General features: G+C 50.2%; 1 protein-coding gene across 11 annotated transcripts in view; it reads left to right on the top strand.

Moving 5' to 3' along the window:
• The window catches only part of trpm3 (transient receptor potential cation channel, subfamily M, member 3), a gene marked incomplete at both ends in the record, with an annotated part of 160975 nt that overhangs the window by 109991 nt on the left and 27388 nt on the right, over positions 1-23596 (top strand). For all 11 annotated transcript variants that reach the window (XM_084457247.1, XM_084457245.1, XM_084457244.1 and 8 more), the window contains 4 exons: positions 83-206; positions 14800-14872; positions 20302-20402; positions 20697-20831. In XM_084457247.1, coding sequence (XP_084313373.1) covers positions 83-206; positions 14800-14872; positions 20302-20402; positions 20697-20831 — 433 coding nt within the window. The remainder of the gene's footprint in view (positions 1-82; positions 207-14799; positions 14873-20301; positions 20403-20696; positions 20832-23596) is intronic.

The following is a 23596-nucleotide window of genomic DNA, read 5'->3' as shown; positions in this document are numbered from 1 at the left end:
AATGCTTTCTTCCTCCCTCTCCCTGTCCCTCCATCCCTCCCTCCATCTCTTCATCCCTCCATCAATCCCTGCGCCCGGGCAGGATAATAAACGAGTCTCTGCGAGACCAGCTGCTGGTCACCATCCAGAAGACCTTCACATACAGCCGCACCCAGGCGCAGCACCTCTTCATCATCCTGATGGAGTGCATGAAGAAGAAGGAGCTGGTGAGTGCACGTGCCCCCGTTCCTCCCGGTACAGAGGGGCGGACATGGAGCCCCCCCCCCCGGTACAGAGGGGCGGACATGGAGCCCCCCCCCCCCCCCCCCCGAGCCAGGAGGGTTGAGATGAGGCGGCTTCCTCTCGGTCCTCCTCTTCCTCAGTACAGGTCTCCGCTCAAGGGCACATCTGTCTCTCCCAGGGTTTCCGTTAACCGGTCATTACCATTTTTTGTCCAGGAAAATCAGTTGAAGTCCGACATACTTAAATTGCTCTGGTCATAATGTCTGGTGAAAATAATTCCCTTGAAGCACAATTTGAATTGTATTAAAATAGGCCAAGATTAAATTTCCACATAATCTGATTCCTTCTATAAAAAAAACGAATATCCATTATTTTTTGTTATTAATGTGTACTGCAGGCTATAGGCTAGCCTATATTTGATGGGTAAACAACACATTACTGTCTTGAATCTCAAACAACCTTCACGTAATGTGGAGTCGATGCAGTCCGTTCAAATTGGCATCAAAAGATAAACAAGGCCTGCTTAAAATGACCAATGACATCCTCAAATCCGATTAATGCAATTGAAATAAACTTCATAAAGTAGCCAGTCGGTGCGCGTGCAGCCCCAGACATCTAAGGGCATACTGTATATAGCCCATGTGAACCGTATCAGATAAGTAGACATTAAATGGCATATATAGGCTACTTAACAGCTAATCACCACGACGAACACCTACAATATTATATGACTGGAATTTATCATGTTTGTCTGGGATATTGACATCTTCCTGGACATCTGGATGGCACTGTTTTTTCTAACAGAAACCGTTCTGGTTTACTCTTCAAACTGTCAGCCTGCCGACTGAGGCTACTCTCCAGCCTTTTATCTGGGGCCTGGCTCATCCCGCTGATTCCCGGCAGCTGTGTCTTCAGCGCTCTGCCCGGCTGATGACTCGATTGGCTGCAGGTGTGGCGCTGTCCATGGTGTGCTGCCTGGATTGGGCTCTTCTCCCACTGGGGTTGCCACAACTCCCCCTTCCCAGTATGAAGGCCAGGGTTCCCACAAACACGTGACAGGACGTCGGCTTTGGCGTTCTCCCTCCCCGGCCGGTGGATCACCCTGAAATTAAAGTCCTGCAGGGTTAGGAACCACCTAGTCACACGGTCATTAGTGTCCTTGGCCATGGCCATCCAGCGCAGCGGCGCATGGTCCGTGACCAAGTCAAACCTTCGGCCCAGCAAATAGTAGAGTAGTTTGTCCAGTGCCCACTTCACCGTGAGGGCCTCCTTCTCGACCGTGAAGTATGCCTTTTCGTGGGGCAGGTACTTCCTGCTAATGTATGTCACTGTCACCGGGTGCTCCTCGCCCCAGTGCACCTGGGACAGGACAGCTCCCACTCCGACCACTGAGGCATCCGTCTGGTACTATGTTCTCTGATAGTAGCCCACCAGCCCCAGGAAAAACTTCACCTCGTCTCTTGGTGATGGGTCGGGGCCACTCCCGGATGGCGGCCAGCTTCGGCTCCTGGGCCCGCACGTTTCCCCGGCCGACCCGGTAGCCCAGGTAGGAGGCCTCCTCCACGCCGAGATGGCACTTTGGCCGTAAGCCCCGCCCTCCTCAGAGCCCCCAGCACAGCCCGGAGGTAGGCCAGATGATCCTCCCAGGAGGTGCTGTGGATGACTATGTCATCTAAGTAGGCCGCAGCGTAGGCCTGGTGGGGTCACAGCACACGGTCAATCATCCTCTGCAAGGTGGCTGATGCCCCGTGTACCCCGAACGAGAGTACGGTGTACTGGTACAGCCCCTCCGGGGTCACGAACGCCGTCTTCTACCTTGCCCGGGGGGTGAGGCGCACCTGCCAATAACCCTTAGCAAGGTAAGAGTGGAGATAAAACGGGCTGGACCCAGCCGCTTGATTAGTTCATCTACCCTGGGCATGGGGTATGCATCAAACTTTGACACTTTGTTGAGTTTTCGTTGCAGAATCTAAAGGACCCGTCAGGCTTGGGGACCAACACCACCGGACTGCACCAGTCACTGCGGGACTCCTCAATGACCCCTAACTTCAACATTCTTGTTACCTCCTCCCGGGTGGTAGCTCTCCGCGCCTCAGGTATCCTGTATGGCCGGATGCGGACTGTCACGCCAGGCTCCGTCTGGATGTGCACCGCCACCGAGGTCCGGCCCGGCAGCTCCGAGAAGACATCCTGGTGCTGGAAGACGATTTCTCTCAGGTCCTGCCGCTGACTGGGACCCAGCAGATCCCTGACCGGCACCTCTGGGAGAGGCTGCCACGTGTAGAACACCTGGTTGACATGGGGGGAAGATGGACTGCGCCACGGTTTGAGAATCTGAGCATTCGTTGCAATAATCCCTTACATCTCGCCTCAACCCCGGCCAGTAAAACCTCCCCACAATCCTCTCCCTGGTTTTGTCCATTCCTGGGTGTGCGCCTAAGAGGTGTGCGTGGGCCATATACAAGACTTCGGAAACATACTGACGGGGAACTATCAATTGTTTGACTATATCTCCCTCCCCCTTAACCACTCTATACAAAAGGCCCCGCCTAGTGGCAAAATGTGGGAAAGTTAGGGGTCTCACCGGGTCTATGGGCTTTTCATTGTGGACCATCACCTGCGCCCAGGCATTCTTCAGCGCCTCATCTTCCAGTTGGGCAGAGGCGAATCTCCCCTCTTGGCCTCCCCTCTCCTCCGCCGCCCGCGGGAACTCTGAGAACGTGGTCAGGGGAGAACTGTCGGGCTCCTCTTCTGCACCCTGGGTGACATTAATGGCTGCCTTCGGGGTGTCTGGTCCAGTAGGTGGTGTGGTCCCCTCCGAGGCTGTCGCAGTGTCGGGGGTAGCTCGGGGATCCGGTTCCCTGCCTGGTTCCTTGCCCTCCTCTCCTCCAGTCTCCTCGGCCGTCGATGAGGAAAAGGCCGCCCATGCCGGACGGCTGCGTCCCTTTCGCCTTCTGGTCGGGTCGGGCTTGGCCCGGGGTCCAGGTTGCTCACCTCCCCAGAACCGGTTGAAGATGGGGCAGTCCCGGCCGAGGAGGAGGGGCACTGGCAGCTCCGGCACAACGCCCGCCTGAACACTGAAGGACCCCCTCGGAGTCTGCACGTCAATGCATCGCGTCGGGTAATGGCGGACATCTCCATGGATGCAGGTCACTTCCACTGGTGTCCCTGGGTAGCCCTCGGCCAGGTCTGCCCTTATGAGGGTAAGATGGCTGCCCATGTCAATCAGAGCCCAAGTGTCATTGGACCCCACCTTAACAGGTATGCGTAGGCCAGGCAGGTCCCCCGACACTCCACACTCCGAGTACAGACAGAGACCAGTGGGGCCAGTCTCGGCAGGGCTAGCAGAGGGCATGGACACGTCACCCCCTGGGCACTGGCAGGCCAGATGTCCTCGTTGGCCGCAGGAGTAGCACCTCCAGTCCTCTCGGGGGGATGGCGGCCTCGCTCTGCGGGGCGTTCCGGCTAGAGCGGAGGCTGGTAGTTGTTCCCGTCCTCGGCCGGGTCACTCAGTCCGTGGCTCTCGTCCATGGGGTTTTGGCGCTGTCTCCTTTTTCATCTGCTGGGCTACTTGGAGGTTTTCCAGCAAAAAGGCGGCTCGAGAGGCGGCTCGAGGGGCTGGCTACGGGGAGAGCTGAGTTATGGCGGGCAGCCAGCTGGCCAACCACCATCTGGAGGGCCGTCACATTCTTGGTCTTTTGGGTCTGGCGTCGACCAGCATCTGGATCGCGGCCTCCAACGTCGTGCTCATTTTGTTGGTACTTGATTAGGCTGAGAGCGCATATGAAGTGGTGCCATGTGCCCGCATTCTCCACCATATGTGGCAACCACTGTGTGCAAAACCGGGGGACCAACGCACTAAGCCCACTCACGAGACACGACAATCGGCCAAGGTAAGCCCGGGAAGGCAAGCCCGGGAAAGCAAAAGCAAAACGGTAACGAAAAAACAGCAATGTTCACATTGCTCTCTGGCGTCTCTGGCCTGGGCAGCAGTCCCGGTACGGTGCTCTCCGCTTGCGTTCTGGGTTACTCTTCAAACTGTCAGCCTGCCGACTGAGGCTACTCTCCAGCCTTTTATCTGGGGCCTGGCTCGTCCCGCTGATTCCCGGCAGCTGTGTCTTCAGCGCTCTGCCCGGCTGATGGCTCGATTGGCTGCAAGTGTGCTGCCTGGATTGGGCTCTTCTCCCACTGGGGTTGCCACAGTGAACGCACGTACACACACACACACACACACACACACACACACACACACACACACACACACACACACAGACACTGTGCACCGTACAAGCACTTGTCTTGCCTGTGCAAAATAAGTAAATTAACCGGATCGCTGCCCTGGCCTCAACACAGAACAAACATAATGTATAATCATGTGTGGAAGGGATATAACAGTAAGCTCAGCCCGTTATCAAACACACACACACACACACACACACACACACACACACACACACACACACACACTCCGCTACCTCCACCACATGTCTGGGCTTGCTCAGTTACCGTGCAAAAAAAATGAAACACTCTTATTTGCATGTTCACTTTCCTCTGAATTAATTTTGTAATGGTGTACTGTAAATACAGTACCCTAACCCTAACCCTATTGCAAACACCTTAAAGTTTGTACATTTTGCCAATGTAGCTAGTTTGCCATGGGGGTTGAATATTTTTGACTGCAACTGTATTTGAAATTAAACCGTACTTTGCTGCCGTGTTCATTTTGCATTTCCTTTGTTGCGTTGTTCTGTGACTAAGGACTCACCAGGCTGTGTCTGTCTGCTTATTGGTTTCCCGTTTCTTAATTTCACACTGTACAGTGTGACACTGTGACTTTGACTCTTATCATTTTGGCTCCACAAAAGCATTATGGCACCACGGGTCTTACTAGCACTAATCCACTAATTAGAGAAGAGAGGAGAAGATTCAGCCAGATTGAAATGTTTGTAGCCTACTCTAGTCTATAGCTCATACTGTATGTGGTTGCAGCTATTGTGGATTTGTTCTTTTTGTAATAGTAGGTAGTCTAAAGTGGCAGCAGTCACACACACACACACACACACACACACACAACTGAACGTGTGTGTGTACGTGCCTCCCAGCCTTCCGGATGTTTACTCCCATCATTAGCCAAAACATTAGACAAAACTCCCATCATCCTCAAAACATTGTGAATTCCTTTGGATAAAACTGGCTGCTTAACGATAAAATTGTAATTGAAAATTGTAAGATACAAACACAGGTGTTCCCCTCTAACACACAATCACTTGCCACACACAAACACGCACACAAACACGCACACAAACACACACCCACACACAGTGATTCCAGTCACGGCTGTGGAGTGTGTAAGTGGATTGATTTGGGCTCTGCGGGACAAGCTCTTCCCATGGCGACTGATGCCCACACAGATGGAGCTCCAGGGCGCCTAGCCGAGCCCTGATGCGGGAGCAGATGTACTGTAGGGCCCAGATAATGATCCAGCTTCCTCCTGTATCACGGTACCATCGCTGGTCTGGAGGAGCAAAGGGCAACTAGGATGAGCAGGGCCCAGAGGAGAGTGAGGTGGTGGGTAAAGCCTGGACAGACAGTCGGACAGACAGACAGACAGGCGGACAGATAGACAGATAGACAGATAGACAGGCGGACAGACAGACAGACAGAAAGGCGGACAGACAGACAGACAGACAGACAGACAGACAGACAGGTGGACAGACAGACAGACAGACAGACAGACAGACAGGTGGACAGACAGGTGGACAGACAGACAGACAGACAGGCGGACAGACAGGCGGACAGACAGGCGGACAGACAGACAGACAGACAGACAGACAGACAGACAGACACAGACAGACAGACAGACAGACAGACAGACAGACAGAGACAGTTGGACAGACAGGTGGACAGACAGGTGGACAGACAGACAGACAGACAGACAGACAGACAGACAGGCGGACAGACAGGCGGACAGACAGACAGACAGACAGGCGAACAGACAGACAGACAGACAGACAGACAGACAGACTGACAGACAGACAGACACAGACAGACAGACAGACAGACAGACAGACAGACAGACAGACAGACAGACAGACAGACACAGACAGACAGACAGACAGACAGACTTACACAACCCAGCAGCCAAACTAGTCAACTAGCGAGGACAATGATACAGTAGAGTCTTCTGAGCAGCTCTGGGCCTGCTGGCCTTCACGTGTCTGGAGCCCAGAGGATTTGCACAGCAGGCCGGAGGGCTGTCCATACCAATGAGGGCATTAGTGACCAGAGACCATGAAGCCATAGAGAGCATCATGACAGCGTGCATCTTGGTTACTGTTTTGCTGGTGTCCTGCCAGGCTGAGTGAAAGCCCAGAATAGATTCCCCACCCGGGCTGAGACGTTTCAATCTTCCTCTCAGCGGAGGTCAGTGTTCTCCCTCCGAGAAGTACTCCCATCCAATTAATCACACTGACAGCTGAGATTCATTCCTAACAAACCTCCAAGACCGCCCCCCCCTCTGCCCCATACACACGTGTGTGTGTGTGTGTGTGTGTGTGTGTGTGTGTGTGTGTGTGTGTGTGTGTGTGTGTGCTTGCGTGTATGCATACATACAGTACGGGGCTTTACGAGTGTGTGTGTTTTCATGTGTTTCATGTGTGCGTGTTGTAATCTCCCAAGGTAAGAGCGCAAGGGTGGAGCACAGCAAAGCAATGTCCAGTCCAGGAGCTCTTACGCGCCTTGGCACATTTATTGAAATAAACTGAATGCAAAACTCAAAACAGAAAAAAAAGATCTTCGGGGTTATCCTGGGTTCCGTACTTCCAGTGTCGTGCTGCGCGGGATGAGGTCAGGGGTTCGGCTTCTGCCCCTGAAGATGTCAAGAAAAACATTCGTTAGCGGGTTCAAAAGATGTGAAAGAAGTGGCAGGTCATGCAAGGCGCACCATGCTGCCTCTCACTGAGTCCATAGACTGCTGAGAGATTCCCCAGCCAGGCCTTTAGTGGCGTGTCGGCTCGTTAGCCGAGAGATCTCGCTGTCCGGCCAAAGTTCCTGATTGGGAAACTGCAGCGCAGCCCGGAAACTAGGAACAGTGGGTAAATCCCGCCGATCACCTGGCCCCGCTGTCCATGGTGCTGATGGGGAAGGGTCCGCTTGGTCGCGACCTCTCTGGCCTTTTCACCTAGTGTGTGCTGTCTATGGTGCTGAAAATGACTTTTATGCAAGGCAGAGCCTAGTTTGGGTACGTTTGCATCCGCGGGACGCGCCCTTGCGGCAGCCTCATGCCGAACGGCCCCAGGGAGGATGCCACAGTGTGTGTGTGTGTGTGCATGCGTGTGTGTGTGTGTGTTTGTGTGTGTGGGTGCGTGTGTGTGTGTGTGTGTGTGTGCGTGTGCATGTGTGAATGTGTGATGGAGGTCTACCAAAATCCACGACCTGCCCTTCCAAAGAGCTGCTCTGTGTCACGTCTCTGCCTCACACAGGACTCCGTCTCTCAGGTCATACACACACACACACACACACACACACACACACACACACACACTGCCCAGCTCAGACCCATGTGCAGTTAATTGAATCTTTCTGACACTGCAGAGAGAGAGAGAGAGAGAGAGAGAGAGTTGTGTTACTTATGTCTGCAGTGCTGCTGCAGAAAGGCTTGTGTACTGCAGCCATGATGGGTTTTTAATTGCATAACACATCCATTCCCTCATTCATAGTTGATATGGTGTCTAAGAGCATCATGTAGCGCGCCGTCTTGCCACTGTCTGAGATCGTCCTGGTCCTGAGTAGAGTAGGGGGTCCTCGGCCCCCCCCCTGAGGAGTGGTGTGGTACAAGTACAAGTGTCGTTGCCGCTCCCTCAGATGAATTATTTAGAGCAGAAGCCTTATATGTTTAATTCCCATTAATGATTGAGAATGAACCACCAGCTAGCTATGCTTCTGCCTCCCTGACGAGAAAGTGAAGAGAGAGAGAGATTGAGAGAGAGAGAGATTGAGAGAGGGAGATTGAGAGAGATAGAAGGAGATAGTGAGAGATAGAGAGATAGAAAGAGAAAGGGTTAGAGATATATTAGAGAGATGGAGAGAAAGAGAGTGAGAAAAAGAGAAGAAGAGAAAGAGAGAGAGAGAGAGAGCAAGAGAGAAAGAGGGAAAGAGAGAGAGAGAAGCGAGGGTTCTTTCGGCTTTTACTTGACTATCGTCATCTGGTTTATCACATTAAGAATTCATGAAGACAGTTTCCTCCCCAGCCCCTTCTTTTCAGCCTGTTGCTTTGTCACGCGGTGTGTTTATAGTAGAGACATCATACTGTAGATAATGAGGCAGGCAGGTGGATGGAAATGTACAGTAGGAAGACAGACAGACAGACAGAGACAGACAGGCAGAAAGATTGATACATACAGTATGATATCATTAGGCTGAATAGCAGGGATATTGAAGTTGCTATGCTGAGTGAGTGGGGAGATTGAGTGGAGGGGTTCTCAGCAGGTGCTGTGGGTGCATGTGTGCAAGAGCAGGCCTGCTTGTGTTTGCACGTGCTTGTGTGTGTGTGTGTGTGTGTGTGTGTGTGTGTCTCTGTGCCTGCTTGTGTGTGTGTATTGTAAGCTAAATTAAGATGGATACCATCCTATCAGCTCCAGTCACTTAGGCATGAAGAACACAATCTCCTGATCCCGTAAGCATGTAGAGTATTTTAACACATGACCGAACAGTCCTCTGTCCCTCTCCCTCTCTCCTCTCCTCCTCTCCACCCTGCCTCCCTCTCCCTCTCTCCTCTCCTCCTCTCCACCCTGCCTCCCTCTCCCTCTCTCCTCTCCTCCTCTCCTCCTCTCCACCCTGCCTCCCTCTCCCTCTCTCCTCTCCTCCTCTCCACCCTGCCTCCCTCTCCCTCTCTCCTCTCCTCCTCTCCTCCTCTCCACCCTGCCTCCCTCTCCCTCTCTCCTCTCCTCCTCTCCACCCTGCCTCCCTCTCCTCCTCTCCACCCTGCCTCCCTCTCTCTCTCTCCTCTCCTCCTCTCCACCCTGCCTCCCTCTCCCTCTCTCCTCTCCTCCTCTCCACCCTGCCTCCCTCTCCCTCTCTCCTCTCCTCCTCTCCACCCTGCCTCCCTCTCCCTCTCTCTCCTCTCCTCCTCTCCACCCTGCCTCCCTCTCCCTCTCTCCTCTCCTCCTCTCCACCCTGCCTCCCTCTCCCTCTCTCCTCTCCTCCTCTCCACCCTGCCTCCCTCTCCCTCTCTCCTCTCCTCCTCTCCACCCTGCCTCCCTCTCTCCTCTCCTCTCCACCCTGCCTCCCTCTCTCTCTCTTCTCCTCCTCTCCACCCTGCCTCCCTCTCCCTCTCTCTTCTCCTCCTCTCCACCCTGCCTCCCTCTCTCTCTCTCCTCTCCTCCTCTCCACCCTGCCTCCCTCTCTCTCTCTCCTCTCCTCCTCTCCTCCTCTCCACCCTGCCTCCCTCTCTCTCTCTCCTCTCCTCCTCTCCTCCTCTCCACCCTGCCTCCCTCTCCCTCATCTCGCTAGACCCTGGGAAAGATTGATGGAAAGATGTCAAAAGCCCTCACACCCTCGTCACACGTCCAGAAGTGACAAGTGTCAAGCGTAGGGGTGGTGCTGAACCCAGTTTAGCATGGACGAGTGAACGTCTCATAAGTACAGCACAGCGGTATGAAGCTACGCAGAGCTGGGCTTATTTGGCCCATGCAACCCAGGAACAACCCCTTCCGTCCCGAGCCCGCGCTTCGAAGCGCGCGCCCCGAACGACGATCACGGAAGTGGAGGTCTCAGCACACGTCGCTGATGGACTCTCGGTTTCTGGGTCTGTGTGCGCGCGAGCAAACACGGAGGCTGCATCAAAGCGCAGCCTTAATATAGACATGTAATATTTACCTAGGCAGAGCAGCGCTCTAGCAAAGCCGCTCCCGTGGGACGCTCTATGTCCTGGAGGGAGGGGTGGGGGGAGGGATTCATAATAGCTGCAACCACATGAGCTGAGTAATCGGCTACAATTTTCACTCTGTATCTTCTCCTCTCTTGTCTATGTACTATTGTGGATTAGTAACAGCTGCAGTGTGTGTGGTGTGGTGTGGTGTGGTGTGGTGTGGTGTGGTGTGGTGTGGTGTGGTGTGGTGTGGTGTGGTGTGTGTGTGGTGTGGTGTGGACAGCAGCAGTATTGCACTTTTACATGTTTTACATGGGCTATGGGCTATAGCTCGCTCGGTCAGTTGGTCGGTCGGTTGTGAATGTAAAAAATGTAAAAGTGCAATACTGCTGCTGTCCACACCACACCACACCACACACACTGCAGCTGTTGCCAGTCGCATCTAAAAATGGCGGCGGCCACGCTAACTAGCCCTTGTCCACAGGGTCACCTTGGGGCTAGGGTAGGTGGAGGAGTGGTAGGAGGCAGGCAGGGTCACCTTGGAGTGAGGGTGGGTGGAGGAAGAGTAGGCGGGCAGGGTAGAATTGCTTTAGCCAGATATAATAATCATGCTTGCTCCATCGCCCCTGCATCCATCATCGTTACTGTCAGAGGGAGCGGGGCCGGCTGCAGCAGTGGCCAGGCAGAGGGGAGCGGGGGAGGGGGAACGCTGGGGAACCTTGGGGCTGGTCTGGGTGCTTATGCAGGGGACATGTGATCCTGACGGTGTTAACAGTGATAATTAGTCCATTGGAGCGGATGGGCATGTGACTGATTGATTGTGTGGCAGAAAGGTCAGAGCACCAGCACACACACACACGCATGCACACACACATGCAGACACACACACACACATTAATTGTGTGATTGCGAGCCTAACCTTGTTTACATTGAATCTGACAGTTTGGTATTAATCTTTTTAGAGTGAGGCGAAGGTTTATTAGGGGCGGTTTTACCCATTAGGCAAATGTAGATAACTGCCTTGGGGCCCCAACCTTCAAAGAGCCCCATAAACACCTCATAAATGTGTTATTTTTATTAACTTTTCACGAATAATTATTTCTTTTAAAAAATCCATTATGCTTAATGGCGTCAGAATGCTTAATTCACAAGTATCTCAATTACATTACTGCAAATTTGCAGAAATGATTCAGACCCTTTTGGTGCACTATTTCAAAACTGAAGCAGATAAGCTAACGTTAGCCCAGCAGTAAACTTAGTTGAAAACATTTCCGTATAACTCTAGACTCGAGCGACTCAGCCTGTTATTTTGACTATTTTTGTTCTTGAAGTGGTGTTTTTACAGTGAGGTCAACGGGCACTTCTGCATCCGCACCCCAATTACGTCTGACCTGAGGTGAATAAGGCGAATTATACATGCATGCCGCTGATGCTCCATTTTCAATTACGCGCGTGGTATTGAGGGTGTATGTGAGGGTGCTGCTTTTTATTCTGTCAACATTTCGGCATAAAACTTCATCAGGACAGTGGCTTGTATCAAAGAGATATGGGTTCATTTCAGACAACACCAAACAATGGTAATTGGATAATTCGATGTGTTTGCCATCCCCATTGGTCAATGAGATGACGATATCATGGAATGACGTCACTGCAAGGAAAAGAAGTAAAGAGGAAGAAAAACATGTTATTGAACACTCATCATTTTTAAGGAAAGAAGAAAAACAGACTCACGCCTAGCCAACGGCCTGAACGAATTTGAGTGCAGGCTTCAAAAACAATGCCCCACCGCCCCCCACACGCATCAGCCACAAATGTCGCATTTGGTTGTGCAGTTACACTGTGGACACCTGTTTTTGTTTTGGCTTGCTTTGTTTTTGAAAGACAGTTGGCGTGCACCAGTTTGTCTTTCAAATTCTTTACACAACAGAAAGCAATTTGTTGTGGTGTATCAAATAAATGAACAACTTCAGAATCACTAGAGAGGATCTCCCAGTGTTTTCTGACAGCAGTTTGTTTCATGTGATCTACAGTATCAGTAAAGTTGAGAACACAGACTGCGGATGGTTTATTTTTTGTTTTTCTATCCCCGTGTGGTTTTGTTGTCACCTTTTGTAGGGCTGTCTAGACCTTTGTCTACTGTATCTTCGTTTAAAACCCCTCTCCTCACATAGTTGATGGTCCTGATGTTTACTCAGCTGTCGTCTCCTGTTGTTTGAAGTTTGTAATTGAAGTTCCAGAGAACTCCTGATGTCTCTACCATGTTGATCACCTACTGTCCTGAAATCCACAAATGATGTGTTGGCATCATCTTCTGTGTCCGGTTAAAATACCATATCCAGTATGGATATTCCAGAGAATCCAGTTGCGACTGTATGTTTGGAGAATAAAGAAACCCGTTTTTGAGTTTTTGATAGAGCCTCGGCAAAACATTTGCTCATTATTTCTATTTAGATCAATCAAATTTGTCCTTCACACCAGACACACACACACACGCACACACATACACACGCACACACACATGCGCACACACACACATACACGCTCATACACACACGCACACATACACGCACATACACACACACACACAATCATGCACACACACACACGCACACACACACACACACTCACTTTAATTACGAGGTTCCAATATTGAGCAGATGGCCTGTAGATGGCTTGTCATGGTGTGTCGTGTTGAAATGCCTTTGATGTCTTGGACAGACAGAAGGGTGTGTGTCATTTCATCTATAACTTGTTTTTTGGCCACTGCCTCCACATGCATACATGCACGTGCTCACAAACACAAACATCTTTATTTAATTGATGTTTCATTCTATGTACCGCCCCTACGCTCACGCTCACGCTCACACACGCACACACACACACACACACACACACACATACACACACACTCACAAATATCAATAAACGGTTGTACGCAAACTCTCTGCCTACACATTGTCTTCTCTTTATGTCTCTCTCTCTCACACACACACACACACACGCACACACACACACACATACGCGCGCACACTCCACATTCACTATCAAATGCTAGCCACACAAAGACACACAGGAATACACCAACCCTGCAGTCATTACTAAATCTGTCCACGTACAGGCAATGAAGACCTGAGATCAATACTAAGACAACCTATTTAGTCCTCAAATTCACATGAAGAGAGAGATCTTTCAATAACACACACACACACACACACAAACACACACACATGTAATGTGTCCACAGATGATTGCACATGAAACACAGTTATGAATACATATACATATTCACACACACCCGTCTTTAGACCACCATGAAACAGCAGGCGGTGTCCTGTAGTGATGCAGAGATAAGAGATGAGCCTGGCTCCAGACATACTGTAAATCACCCTGCTCAAGCATGGGATGGATCTATCCTTTTCCCTCCCTGTTGGTGAGAGAGAGAGAGAGAGAGAGAGGGAGGGAGAGAGAGGGAGAGAGAGAGAGAGAGGGAGGGAGAGAGAGAGAGAGGTGGGGGAGATGGAGACAGATGGGGAGGGAAAGAGAGATGGGGCAAACGGGGAGATAGGGGAAGGAGAGAGACAGAGAGAGAGAGATGGGGCAGATAATGGAGCGAGAGAGGGAGGAGAGAGAGAGAGAGATAGAAGGGGGGGGGGGGGGGGGGGGGGTTGTAGGGGGGAGAGTTCCAGTATTGCATCACAGCCCGAGGGCGAGAGAGGGAGCCAGGCGTCAGCGGCGGGTTCAGCTGATATCCTGGTGCTCTACCAAATGTAGCCAATTAGAAGGGAGATGGCTTTGGAGATGGGATGGAGGGAGGGGAGAAGGAGGAGGAGCAGGAAGAGGAGGAAGATGGGGGGATTAGAGGGAGAGGATTTATGACCCTGTGACTGGGAATCCTCAGCTCGCTTAGGCATTCCGGACACGTGGCGCCGCACGCCAAGGCCCAGTCAAGGTGCCCTTCACACACGCATGCCGTCATGCGACAGGGGGTCTGCCGCATTCCTCTGCCGTTCGCCCTGCCTCCACTCTCATCCGCCGGCCGCGCTCATCCTCCGCTCTTATCGTCCGACCGCGCTCATCCGCCGCTCTGATCCCCCGCTGCTCCCCAATGCCTCTCTCTCTCTCTCTCTCTCCCCCCCCCCCCCATCTCTCTCTCTCTTTCTTGCTCTCCTCCATTGTCACTAGACCCCATTCTCCTCCCTTCATCTCTCTTATTCCACTGTGCTCCACAGCTTCCCCAGTCGCTGCGGTGTTCTTTATCCCCCCCCCCCCCTCCATCTTTATCCTGCTCTCCATGCTCCCTCTCTTTCTCCCTACAGGGACCGCGCTGCCTACGAGCTGCTGGAGTTTTTCATTTGAGTTCCTCCAAAGTAGGCGGACGAATAAATCATGCATCCCAGTAATGCACTATCCTATTTTCTGCTCAGCTCCTGATCTCCTCTCCTTTCCTCTCTCCTCTCCTCTGCTCTCCTCTGCTGTGCTCAGAGCTCCAGGTTCCTTCTACAGCGCTCCAGAGCTGACACCTATTCCCTTATATGAAAATCGCTCCGTTGTGACGAGACTGATTTATGAGTCTTGTTGTCAGTCACAAAACAGCATGACTGACGAGTTAGGATGTGTCCTTCATATGACATGTAAGAATGATGTTTTTCTCTCTCTCTCTCTCTCTCTCTCTCTCTTTCCCTCTCTCTCTCTCTCTCTCTGACTCTCAGATAACAGTTTTTCGCATGGGATCTGAGGGACACCAGGACATTGATCTGGCCATCCTCACTGCACTGCTGAAAGGTACAGCAATTGTGTGTGTGTGTGTGTGTGTATGTGTGTGTGTGCATGACAGAGGCCATTTGTATGAGTGAGTCCCATCTTGCTGTCTCCCAGAGGAAATTCTCTTTGAAAAATTGAAATTGAAAGAGGGGTTTGCCTCTCAGCATTCTTCCCAGAATGCACTTTCTCTTTTTGCAAGGCACACATACCCACACACACAAAATATTTATTTTTTGCCCAGCGCAAACCTTCCTTCCATGCTGCGTCTACAGTGCTAGAGGTCATATCTCAGCTGAACTCCCATGCTTATTTCCCCACCCACACAAACACACACGTACACACACACAGACGCACACACACACGCACACACACACAGACGCACACACACACGCACGCACACACACGCACGCACAAACAGGAGCATAGTGAGCCCAGCGCTGTATCTCTTACGTCATATGAATGGTTTTATATCCTGCCTGTGAGGGCCTCACACTAGCACACTTCTGGCTGCTCCGGGTGGGTAGACTATCTGCCAGCTGTCTAGACGGCTTATCTGTTCAGAACACCTGCACCGGCCCCGCTCACGGTCAGCTGGTAAGCGGCACGCTGGCAGGGGTGAAAATGAACTTTTGGGCTCACGGTGAGTCACCCACCAAGGGGACTGTAGATGAAAAAATCTACCGGCCAAGTATATATTTTTTTTCAGATAGCCTTCCGAAATCTAGTCGCCAATTGGAAATTTTACCTGCATTTGGCCGGTGGCAGGTGTTCATTTTCAGCCCGGCATGCTGGGTAGGTAGGTAGCTCCCTCTCTGTCCTAAAATCCCTCTCTGTCCTAAGAGCTTCTGTTAAGTGATTAACCCCCCGCCCAGCTCTCCTCCTCCACCCTGTCCCTGTCCCTGTCCCTGTCCCTGTCCCTGTCCCTGTCCCTGTCCCTGTCCCTGTCCCTGTCCCTGTCCCTGTCCCTGTCCCTGTCCCTGTCCCTGTCCCTGTCCCTGTCCCGCTCCACTTCCTCTGCCAGTCCACAGCTTTGACTGTATTGATCAGCAGCCCTCGGCTTGGGCTGATCTACTCCTGTGTGTGTGTGTGTGGGGGGGACGCGCGTGTTTGCATGTGCGCACGTGTGTGTGTGTGTGTGTGCTGCTGGTATCCTCAGGGCCTGGTTAAGAATCCATACCACATGATGCATCTCCAGAGATGCTCCTCTGCACCACATCCAGGACACCGAACGCTCCTCCATAATTCATGTGTGGCAGTATGTCTAGATACGGGACTCTCTCTCTCTCTCTCTCTCTCTCTCTCTCTCTCCGTATCTCTCTCCCATCTCATTCTCTTTCTGATAGGAAAGAAGGAGAGGGTGACACAAGGGATGAGTGAACAGAGAGAGCAGAAGTAAAGTGGAGAGGTATTAGAGGGAGTGTGTGTGTCAGAGACAAGAGTGGGAGAGAAAGAGAGAGAGAGACAGAGAGAGACCCTTCACAACACCTTCACCTTCATATTCACCTTTTAGCTTATCCTTACTTCTTTCCTTTATTTAATTATTTTTATTTGTTTATTTTTCTTTTCTTGAGTTATATATGTATTTATTTATTATTTATGTATAAGACTTTGCTTTGTCAATAATAAACCTTGTTCTTTCATGCCAATAAAACTCATTGAATTGAATTGAGAGAAACAGAGAGCAAAACAGAGAGAGACAGAGGGAGAGACAGAGACAGATAGAGAGAGAGAGAGAGAGAGAGAGAGAGAGAGAGAGAGAGAGAGAGAGAGAGAGACAGAGAGAGAGAGAGAGAGAAAGACAGAGAGAGAGACCTTTAGTAATCCCCACTATTGGTGCAATTAACTTAAAATAAAGAGAGAGAGAGACAGAGAGACCGAGAGAGAGAGACAGAGAGAGAGAGAGAGAGACAGAGAGAGAGAGAGAGACAGAGAGAGAGAGAGAGAGAGAGACCAAGAGAGACCGAGAGAGAGAGACAGAGAGAGAGAGAGAGAGAGAGAGAGACAGAGAGAGAGAGAGACACACACACACAGAGAGAGAGAGACAGAGAGAGAGAGAGAGAGAGAGAGAGACAGAGAGAGAGAGACACAGAGAGAGAGAGAGAGAGCGAGCGAGAGAGAGTGTAAAGAGGCGGGCAGGTGTGGTAAAAGCAGAGTGATGGTACTTGATGGAAGGTGTCTGAGAGACTCCCCTCCCAGTGGAAGAGGTCCGTACCTCAGTGACTGCAGCGCGGCAGAGAGATCTCTGCCTTCTCTAAAACCAGTGGCGGACGCCCGCCCGCAGCTGTGGCTCAGGAGATCTTATCTAGTCTCTCTCCAGACTCAAATATTACTTTTAATTGCTGCTCTCCGCATTCTACATAATAGAATCTGTGCCACTTTGCCGTCCAAGCTAGTATTCTGAGGGCATATCAACGGCTGACTGACAGGCCGTGGAAGCAAATGAGAAGTGCTAGCTCAGGTTAGATGGGCGGGGCATATCTATGGGAATCGTCTGAACGCCTGATCGCAAAAGTGGTTACTGTTTGGTGTCGCATTCCTGCGAAAGCGATGAATTGCAAGGATATGAGCACTATATTTTAGCATGAAGTGTCCCAGACCCATAGAGAGATCTGCAGCATGCAGTAACGTAGTTAGCGTAGCTTACATAGTGTATCAGCAAAAGAACATCATGGGTCTGGCGTTGAGAATACTCAGGAGGTAGAGCGGGTTGTCCAATAACCGAAGGGTTGGCGGTTCGAATCCCGGCTCCTCCTGTCCACATGTCGAAGTGTCCTCGGGTGAGACACTGAACACCAGATTGCTCCCAATGAGCAGGCTAGCACCTCGCGTGGCACCTGCCGCCATCGGTGCATGAATGTTTATGTGAGCGGGTGAATGAGAGGCCATTGTGAAGCGCTTAGGATAAACGCGCCAGAGGAGGCTCGTCCATTGAGGTACAGGAGGATTGTCCTCCTCAGTTTTGGAGAGAAGAGAGGGATTAAAATGTAAATATTAATGTGTATTTTCCATACATATCTTATGGAAGGGAGAATAGTCCTCATTTAGGGCGGGTTCTTTCATATTAAATCAATGTAATGCCATTTTTTTCTTGCTAATTTATGATTGGCCAAAATTACTACTCATCGGAGGACCGTCCTCCGGCCCTGTCTGAACAGGATTGAAATATTGACATTTTGTTGGTCCAATCACATTCCAGATTTACCACAGTGGTGAAGACATATCGTTAAGCCAGAAATTATGTAAAAAGTTAGTTTTGTCCAAACAGGGTAACACCAGCAACCTAGCCAAACACTTTCACCTTCAAGTTTCACCTTCAGTAAATGTGAAGCAGTGCAGAGTGAGAAGACTGCTGTAGTGAATCAGCTAATGCTAACGCTGGTGGCTCTGATAGCAATGCTGCAGTAGCAGATGAGCCCGGCTAAAGACTCACTCAGGTAATAATAATAATAATAATAATAATAAATTGGATTTATATAGCGCTTCTCATTTGCCGAGACAGATCTCAAAGTGCTTTACAGATTTTTTTTTTGATTTTTTTTTAAATGGCACAAATAAAAGCTATTAAGATGATCTAGGTTAAAACAAAATGGATGACGAGATAAAATAACATGATAGAAAAAATAAAATAAAATGAAAAGGGGACTAAAACAAAGATGGGCCGCTAAAAAAGGAAGGCAGTAGCGTTTCTAGCTTATATGCCACCCTGGGCGAACCCCCCGCTATTTGAGTCACCTGCCGTCACTGAAACGCGCTATATGCGCTGCAGTCCTTTTAGTGCAGCCTTATTTCAAAGCGGCTTCTTTCTCCATTAAGCACCTGACACATGGGAGCAGGTCTCATTACGGAGCTTTCTCTGAGCTGGTGTCGTTAACGCCCTGTAACACCGAGCCTCTTAACTGGACGCAGCCTCTGCGGCTTCTCTTATTGAGTCTTAGCTGAAAGGTTTCCCTCACAGGCCCCATCCATCACATCCGCTTTGACTAACGTCTTGGGGCTATAGCTCCGCAGGGAAAAGAAATGGTGTCAGAGTGTCCGCTGGGAAACAGAAACCACACATTCTGAAAAAAGGCTTTTTGCAAGATGGAAGGTCCCATGGCTCCACATACTGGAGACCAGTGGTTCTCAACTGGTGGAGCCACAGGACCCACATTTTTCCTTATCATGAAGTCGCGACCCAAATTTATTCCAAAGCACTCAAGTTTATTCCACAAAAATAGAAAAAGTCTGTGACACATAACACAACATTGGCACACGCTAAGGTTAGCCCACTTCCTGTCATGTCTCGTAAATAAATTATTGAAATTATTGAATTGAATTGAATTGTGTGTCCTGCAAAATAAAAACCCAACATTTTCTCTATAAATATATATATATTTTAAAATCCCTTAAAAAAAAGAAAAGAAAAGGGAAACCACCCACGAGGCCGCGACCCAATCAAAATGGCTCCGCGACCCACCTTTGGGTCGCGACCCACCAGTTGAGAAACGCTGCTGTAGACCCTGGGCCCTCCCGTACATCAGAACTGATTTGATCAGTGTGGGAAATTCAAAATTAGTATTTTGATTGATAATCCTTGAAACCCATTATTGGCATTTGAGACATTGCCTAGGGGTTCAGATAAGGAGTCCAGCTGCACAGTATCTCGCTCCAACAGAGGAGGAGGAGGAGAGGTCAGTGGTCAAGAGAAAGATCGCTCTTCCTCCCACTCCAGGAGCATGTGTGGAGGAGTTGATCTCTCCATCTTCCCCCTCCCAGTGGTCGCATTGTAGGAGTAAACAAAGTCTCCATTTCCCTCTCTCTCTCTTTCTTTCTCAAGTCAAGAAGCTTTTAAAAAGACATTTAATAATACTGTAAAACATTACAGTAAGATGAATTAACCAATATTAACATAATTAACATAAGCCAGGCTAGACCTGGCCTGGTTGCCTACTTAGTTTATGAGTAACGGGGAAAAGTCTTTGCATCCTTTTCTGATGAGAATTTGATTTCCTCATTAGAGTTATTCCAAGTGTTTTTCTTTGGGTGAAGATGGCCTTGTGGTTCTAGGTACCGTATGCTCAATGTTGGTATAAATCTGAGTCATAGTCGACCAAATGGTTCCTGAATGTGATTGGTCTTTTTTAAATTTTAATTAAGAGAGGAAATTGTCCGCCCTCTCTTCTGCACCCGAGGTTTGGACAGTTTCTGTGGACTTCCAGTATATTTTTGCAGAAATCCATTTCTCTCTCTCTCTTTCTCTCCCTCTCTCTCTCTAACTCTCTCTCCTTCTCTCTAACCCTGTCTACCCCTCTCTCTCTTTCTTTCTCTCTCTCTCTCTTTCTCTCTCTGCCTCGTTCTCTCTATTTCTCTACCTCTATCGCCATCTCTCTAACTCTCTCTCTCTCTAACTCTCTCCTTCTCTCTAACCCTCTCTACCTCTCTCTCTCTCTCTCTCTGTCTCTCTCCAACAGGGGCCAATGCATCAGCCCCTGACCAGCTGAGCCTGGCGCTGGCCTGGAACAGAGTAGACATTGCTCGCAGTCAGATCTTCATCTACGGACAGCAGTGGCCTGTAAGAGCTGGCCCAGCCTCTCCCCCAGCACCTCTGGATAGACACACTCTACTTCATTCTTTAAGCATGTCTTACTTGTTATACTGCACACCCACTTATCTAATCAGTTCATATATTTGATGATAAGAAATATCAGTATGTACTGTATCACACAGCAATACGCTGAAACGTTAAGTTTTTTGGGGGTTAGGTAAGTTTTGATGAAGGTTTTGGTGTGTTGGGTGTCTGAGTCTGGTTTGTGTGTGTGTGTGCGTGTTTGTGTGTGTGTGTGTGTGTGTGTATGTGTGTGTGTAGGTGGGTTCCCTGGAGCAGTCGATGCTGGACGCTCTGTCCCTGGACAGAGTGGACTTCGTGAAGCTGCTGATCGAGAACGGCGTCAGCATGCACCGCTTCCTCACCCTCTCCAGACTGGAAGAGCTGTACAACACGGTAAAACTGCCTCAACACACGCACACGCATGCCCGCACATGCACGCACACGCACGCTGTCGCCAACCTGCCCATACGTTCGACGTGTCACTTATCAGCCCACCTGGTTCCCCCCTAGTGTGGGTTTCTGATAGCCTACCCGTGCAGGCTGTTTGAGAAGACTCGCCCAGTCCTCTAACAGTCTACGTCCCAGAGTCCACCCTGCTTCCACCCCACAGCACCCCCTCCAATGACCTGAGAAGGGAGATACCGTTGGGGGTTGCTACTGGTTAACGACTGCTCTTCCCTGTGAGATGAATGTTGGTGTGGATGCTGGGAAGTATACTATAATCCTAAGGGTGTGTTATTTACCGGCAGTGCAACCAATAAGAATTATTACATGCTTCACCTAACTTTTTACATGACCTGAAGTGGTTACTGTATTTTTCATAAAATGGCTGATCCATCCAGTGAAAAGTGAATGACAGGAGATAATTTATATTTTTTATAATGCTCAATAAGCTTTTTATTTGGAATGATAGAAAAGAATAGAAGGGGATATAATTATACCAAATCAACATATGATAATGATAACTGGTTAGAGAGAGGATCTAAAAGATGGCCTTTCTTCTTTAAAACTCTCCTTACAACACCGTACCTACAGAACCAAATGGACCTTGGAATGGATTTTGGGGTGAAAAATGACCACCTTTGACTGGTGAGCCAACGCCTTGTTTCCGTGTGGACGTAACCTCCCTTTTTATTGGTTGGAGGGTGAAAAGAGGAAACCTCTCGATGGACAGGTGAAATACTTGACTCTGTGTGGTATATTTACCGAGGAAAGCTTCTCACTCGAACCACAGGAACCACAGATATGTGCTTGTGTAACCGTATCCTCCTTTGAGGACTTTTGCTCAGTTCTGACTTGTGTCCAATCCTCTGTGCTCAATACTTGAACATGTTGTGTTCCATTCCACTTCTCTTCATCGCTGACCGAGAGAGGACCTTGCAGTCCGTCACTCAGAAGTTCCTCTGAAGGGAGATTGTTCCACTCTGGGGATTTAGAGTCCCTCGATGATATTGAGATTCTGATCACAGAGTACAAGCACACAATTCTTGAGTTCTCCCTTGTTGCTCGGGAACTTGTAAAGAGTGGGTCGTATGCCCACCTCCCTTGTTCTCTGTAAAGCGCATTGTGTTGCCTCTGGGTATGAAATGCGCTATACAAATAAAGCTTTGATTGATTTGATTGATTGTTCCGACTCCAGAATTTGTTTCAAAATTAAGTTACAGAGGGGCATTGCCCCGACTGTTTGTTGCTGGCGGTAAGTAATCATCACCAGTCCCATGTCGCGGAGGAGGCTCACAGTCTGCTACCCTGATCTCTCGGTGCAGAGAAGGATTGCCTAACTTATCGTCCGTTGTAGATTTTGACAAAGTGATCCAAAATGTTCTAAGCTCGGTCAACCCTTCACTACCAGACCATTACTAATCTTCAACACCTCACTAGAGACATGCCATGTACAGTACCAGCCTGCTTCAAGACCTCCACCATCATCCCCGTCCCCAAGAAAACAAAGATCACTGGCCTAAATGACTACAGGCCTGTCGCCCTGACCTCTGTAGTCATGAAGGTCTTTGATCGCCTTGTTCTGCTGCACCTCAAATCCATCATGGACCCACTCCTGACCCCTTATTATTCGCCTCTAGAACAAACAGGTCTGTGGACGATGCAATAAATATGACCCTTCACTACATTCTACAGCCTGGAACCCGCAGGGACCTACAGGATCCTGTTTGTGATTATCAGCTGTGCTTCAACAGCATCCTTCCGTCCACACTGGACTATGAGCTCTCCCAGCTGCACGCGCCTGACTCTACCTGCAGGTGGATCACCGACTTCCTGTCCGACACGTGAAGCTGGGCAAAAACCTCTCAGACACCAGGACCATCCGCACAGGCTCCCCCCAAGGCTGTGTTCTTTCCCCTCTACTCTTCTCCCTGTACACAAACAGCTGCACCCCCAGCCACCAGTCTGTCAAGCTCCTGAAGTTTGCGGACGACGCCATCCTCATTGGGCTCTGAGGGAGACGAGTTCGCCTACAGGGGGGAGATTGACCAGATGTTGCCCTGGTGCGGCCAAAACAACCTGCTCAGCGCTCTCAAGACAGTGGAGATGATTGTAGACTTGAGAAAAAAAACAGCTCCACTCCCCCCCAAAAACACTGAATGACACCCCAGTGTCCACTGTTGACTCCTTCCACTTCCTGGGCACCACTATCTCCCGGGACCTCAGATAGGAACTAAACACCAGCTTCCTCGCGAAAAAGGCACAGCAGAGGATATACTTCCTGAGGCACCTGATGAAATCTACCAAAGAGAATAATGGTACTCTTCTACACCTCCATCATCAAGTCCATCCTCATCTTCCCCATCACCATCTGGTACTCAGTCCAGGAGCCTGAAGCGGGCCAGGAAGATTGCGGCCGACCCCATCCACCATGGCCATAATCTCTTTGTGCCACTCCATCACCGTCAGACAGGAGGCTACGGTCTTCCTCACGCCACAGAGGCAGCTTCTTCCCCATAGCCATCAGCCTCATCAACAAGGCTTGTGGATCTGTAAGCCCCTCACAATACAAGATCATCTGGGCCGAACATCGGTACCAACCAACGTTCCAGACCAGATTTCTCCTCCGATTGTCGGGAGGGCTGAATCGGGGATAAATTGGCCCAAAAATCCTGTAGTGTGAGCCTGGCATAAACCGCAACTTTGTATAGAACCGT

The sequence above is a fragment of the Borostomias antarcticus genome, assembly GCF_949987555.1.
Source record: "Borostomias antarcticus genome assembly, chromosome: 23".
NCBI lineage: Eukaryota > Metazoa > Chordata > Actinopteri > Stomiiformes > Stomiidae > Borostomias > Borostomias antarcticus.
This window is presented reverse-complemented; position numbering and strand designations above follow the sequence as displayed.